This window comes from Herpailurus yagouaroundi, unplaced genomic scaffold (assembly GCF_014898765.1).
Source record: "Herpailurus yagouaroundi ecotype Mexico unplaced genomic scaffold, PumYag 163, whole genome shotgun sequence".
NCBI lineage: Eukaryota > Metazoa > Chordata > Mammalia > Carnivora > Felidae > Herpailurus > Herpailurus yagouaroundi.
Genome location: NW_024412404.1, coordinates 67,697,007 through 67,701,098, shown reverse-complemented (window position 1 = coordinate 67,701,098; position 4,092 = coordinate 67,697,007). Strand labels below are relative to the sequence as shown.

The 4,092-nt window shown below is 63.3% G+C and overlaps 1 protein-coding gene across 9 annotated transcripts in view; it reads left to right on the top strand.

The window, feature by feature from the left end:
* The first annotated feature begins 2,863 nt into the window (after window positions 1-2,863).
* Window positions 2,864-4,092, top strand: part of CFAP46 (cilia and flagella associated protein 46) — a 97,254-nt gene continuing 96,025 nt past the window's right edge. For 4 of the 9 annotated variants that reach the window (XM_040486859.1, XM_040486862.1, XM_040486860.1 and 1 more), the window contains exons 1-3: window positions 2,865-2,993; window positions 3,478-3,602; window positions 3,817-3,948. In XM_040486859.1, the coding sequence (XP_040342793.1) occupies window positions 2,945-2,993; window positions 3,478-3,602; window positions 3,817-3,948 (306 nt within the window). In that variant the 5' untranslated portion in view covers window positions 2,865-2,944. Of the gene's footprint in view, window positions 2,994-3,477; window positions 3,603-3,816; window positions 3,949-4,092 lie in introns of all 9 variants that reach the window. The other 5 variants (XR_005793775.1, XM_040486861.1, XM_040486865.1 and 2 more) reach the window with 2 other exon arrangements.

Genomic DNA, 4,092 nt, shown 5'->3' with positions numbered 1-4,092 from the left:
GCGCCCGCTGCTGCCCACCCCCCCCCCCGGTCCCGCCCGCCTGGCCTGGGGCCCCGCTCCCTCTCAGGCCAGCCTTCCTGGAGCTTCCTGGGGCTTGGCATTCCTTTGGCTCGGTTCGTCCTTGAGGTACAACTGAAGTAACATAAGATGCCCCACGGTGAACGGTGACTCCAGGGAGTTTGGTGTTGTTTTATTTTATTTACTAATTTTGAGAGAGAGAGAAGGCGGGGGGCAGAGGGAGAGGGAGAGAGAGAATCCCAAGCAGGCTCCACAGTGTCATCGCAGAGCCTGACACAGGGCTCCATCTCGAAAACCGTGAGGTCATGACGGGAGCTGAAATCAGGAGTCAGAGGCTTAACCGACGGAGCCACCCCCCCCCGCCCAGGCGCCCCAGGGGAGTTCTGAGGGGAATACAGCCGGGCGCCCGACACCCCAGAAAAGGCGTGGACTTGCCTGCCACCCCTGAGCGCTTAGCCCCACCCTGATCCCCACGGTCTTTGGTTCCTCCTGCCTGTTCTAGAACCGGGTGGAAACGGACCCGCAGAGAGGACTCTGACTCCTGGTTCCCTTGCTCTCCGCTGTTCAGACGCATCCGCCTCGGTGGTGGGGTGTCCCCGGCTCAGTCTCTTCCGTGGCCGAGAGGTGATTGTGCGAGCACCCCACAGTTTGTTTACTGTTGGATAGTTGGGTTGTTTCCGCTTTGGGGCTAATATGAATGCAGACACATCATTTCTCTTGGGGAAAGCTCTGAAAGGAAGATCGTGGGGTCGTGTTTAACTTCGTCAAAAACTTTCTGGTTCTCAGCGTTTGTAGCGTTTTACGCTCCCACCAGCAGCGTGTTAGGATCCCAGTTGCTGTGTCTCACCGATGTTCATCATGGTCAGTCTTCAGCAATTCTCCTGGGCCTATAACGGTTTCTCACTTTGACTGGAATGTGCAACACTTCCCTCTACGCAGGACGCCGAGCCCCTTTCGTGTGCTTACAAGATAACCCTATCTCCTACCGTCCTGCGTCTATTTGCTGTCTTCCGCCCAGGTTTTTTGTGCTTTTGCCTTTTGTTATTGATTTATTGGCTTTTAAAAAGATAACCTTGGCACAGCTCCTGTGTCAGGTGTACTTATTGTGAATTTTCTCTTCCGATCTGCAGTTTGCCTATTCATTTCCTTAACAGTCTTTCAAGGAGCACAGGTTTTCCTTTTGATGACAGATTTATTTTCTTCCTTTATGGTTTCCCTTTTCGTGCCCTAGGTAGGAAACTTCTGCCTGCTCCAAGATGGTGTGATATTTTGCTTCCCTCTTTCAAACATTTCCATTCCCTGTAAGCCTATGACCCCGCTCAAATGAAAGTTCCGGCCCGGCATGGTGCAGGGGCTGCGTGTCCCCATGCCCACCCACCTCCCGGGGGCTCTGGCATCGCTGCGGAAAAGGCTCCTTTGCCCCATTGAATCAGCACATCTGGTGCCATCGGTGGACTATGGACATGGGATCTGGTTCTGAACTCTGTTCTGCTCCACTGGCCCACACTGTCTTAAATGCTGCAGCCTTCCAGGAAGGTCTGAAATGGAGTGGTGTGAGTCCTCCAACACTGCTCTCCTTCAAGGCCATCTCGCCGCGCTAGTGGCTTGGATCACCCACAGCCTTCACCTTGCTAATCCCAAACGCTCTTTCTCAGTGCTCCTCTTACTGACCTCGTGGCCATATCTGACCGAGCAGACCCCCTCCCCCGACCCCGACCTTGGCTCCCAGACCCGGCTCTGCAGTCCTCCCTTCCACCTCTCGGTCCGCCAGCGTCTCCCCTGCAGCGCTCCCTGCTGCTGCAAGGCTGGTCTGCAGCCCAGCTCCGCACGCAGCAGTGCGGCGGTGCGCAGGCCGCACCTCGGCTCAGAGCCGTCCGCTCAGCCGGGAGCCTTCCCGCGAACGTGAGCTCGAGTACCTCGGCATCCCGCGTGCCCAGACGGAACGCCCACGACCTGCTCCGGAGCTGCCACGCGTCCAGTCCGCTCCTGGAGCTCCCGGCGGGCGCCGGTGCACGCCCAGGCCACCCCCGTAGCCCCAGGGCTTCGGCCTCCTGGCCTCTTTGGCCCCACCCTCGTCACCCAGACCCGCTCCCCTCTCCTGCCCGCGGCATGTGGGCGAGCCTTCACCCTCCCCAAAGACAGTCTCCGCCTGACCTCAGAAAACGCGGAAACCGGGCGCCCAGCGCCCCGGGAGGAGAGGGACCCGCCCCCTCCTGGCGCCCCCGCGCCCCCCCCACCCCCTCAGCCCAGCCCAGCCCAGCCCAGCCCAGTCGCCCTCCCCAGCGCCCCTCCCCGCTCCGGGCCTGCACAGGTGCTGTTCTCGTCCCCCGGTGGCGAGCCTCCTCTCCCTTGCAGATCTCTGCTCACCCGTCCCGTGCTCGCGCGACCCCCTCGGGAGCCGACCCCTAGGCACGGCATTCACGGTTAGCCTGATGACCTCTCCCCGCAAGCCGGCTCCCCCGCGCCCCAGCCCCGACCCAGGCAGGGGCGAACTGCCGTCTGTAGGGTGGGTGGATGGATGGATGGATGGATGCGGGAATGAGCTACGGCAGGCGGGAATGCATTCCGGGGTCCTGTGAGCGCGGTCCGCCGCGGCTCAGGGCCAGACTAGGGGCATCCTTGCCGGGCGGGGACGCGGGGAGGCTCGGGTGGAGCGCCGTCCGGGGGGGGGGGGGCGGGGGTCTCTGAGAGGTGGGGGGGCGCGGACCAGCTCGGGCACGCCCCCCGGGGCCGCGGCCCCGCCCCCAAGTCCTCGTCCCCCGGGGCTGGGATGAACGCACGTGGGATGGCCGCCCAGTGGCGATTCGCCTCCCGAGTAGTGTGGCCCCGTCGCCGACCCGTAGGACCGGTTCCGCGTCCACCTTGGTTGCTAGGCAACCGCCAGCCACTAGAGGGAGGAAGCCAACCAGCCGGGGGTCGCAGCGCCATGGACCTGGTCATCACGCAGAAGCTGGCCCACGCCGAGAGCCAGCAAGGTGGGCGGGGGCCCCGACCCTCCGCTCTGCCCCGGGCGGGCCCGGTCCCGCCCGGTTCCGAATTCCCACCTTGGCAGGTCCCGCGACCCTGAACCCTCCCCACCCCAGCGCTGGGACCCCCGCGACCCTGGGGAGCTCCAGCAGGTGCCAGACCCATGACCCAGAGACGCCCTGGGACCCGCCGAGCCCCGCCCCCCCCCCCCCCCTCCAGTTGCCCCGGGTTAGGGTTAGGGTTAGGGACACAGTGACCGAGTGAAACCCGCGCTTCTCGCCTTTGGTTGACCCAGGCGACGGTAAACCGAGCCGCCCTTTTAAAAGGAGGCGTTGTCAGGGCCGCTGCTGAGGCTCGGGCTGCTGGAGGGGGCAGGGGGCCGTGCAGGGAAGACCCCAGACCCCTCCTCACCCTCCCGACCGTCCCCACCTTGCTCAGTGGTGCCAGGCGTGCTTTCCCCAGCCCAAACCCGCCTCCATGTCGACCGCCTAGATGCTGCCTCCCTGCAGAGGGCCTACCAGCTGATCAAGTCGGCCAACCTGGGGAAATCCGAGTTTGACCCCTCAGAAAGCTTCAGCCCTGACCTGTTTGTTCTGTGTGCGGAACAGGCCCTGAAGGTACCTACTCCCCGGGGTCCTGGTGGGGGGGCGGGGGGAGCCTTCTGGAGGTCTCTGTTCTGGGTTTACCGGAAGCAGGAAATGGGGCAGGAAGGTGCTGGCTCCCTGTCATCAGATCGGTCCTCCAGCCACTCCCTCAGGGGTTTGCTGGAGGGGAGAACGGCCGCCAGGGGCGGCTTTCTGGGGCCTTCCATGGTGCCGTGTGGTCTCGCAGATGGGGCAGCCGGACGTGAGCGAGGACTGCATCCAGATGTACTTCAAGGCCAAGGGGCCGGTCACCCAGTTCCTGGGCCGAGCGCACCTGTGCCGGGCCCAGCTCTGCGCCCCCAAGTCCACCGAAAACCTGGTGAGAGGCCCCATGTCCTTTATTAGTGTGTCTGAGCGTGCCATCTTCCTGTGCACAACCTTAGTACGTCAGTGAGACAGGCCACACCACGTGCCCGTTGGCCATTCGCAAATCAGTACCTAATTGTCCCGCTCAGCTCCCCGG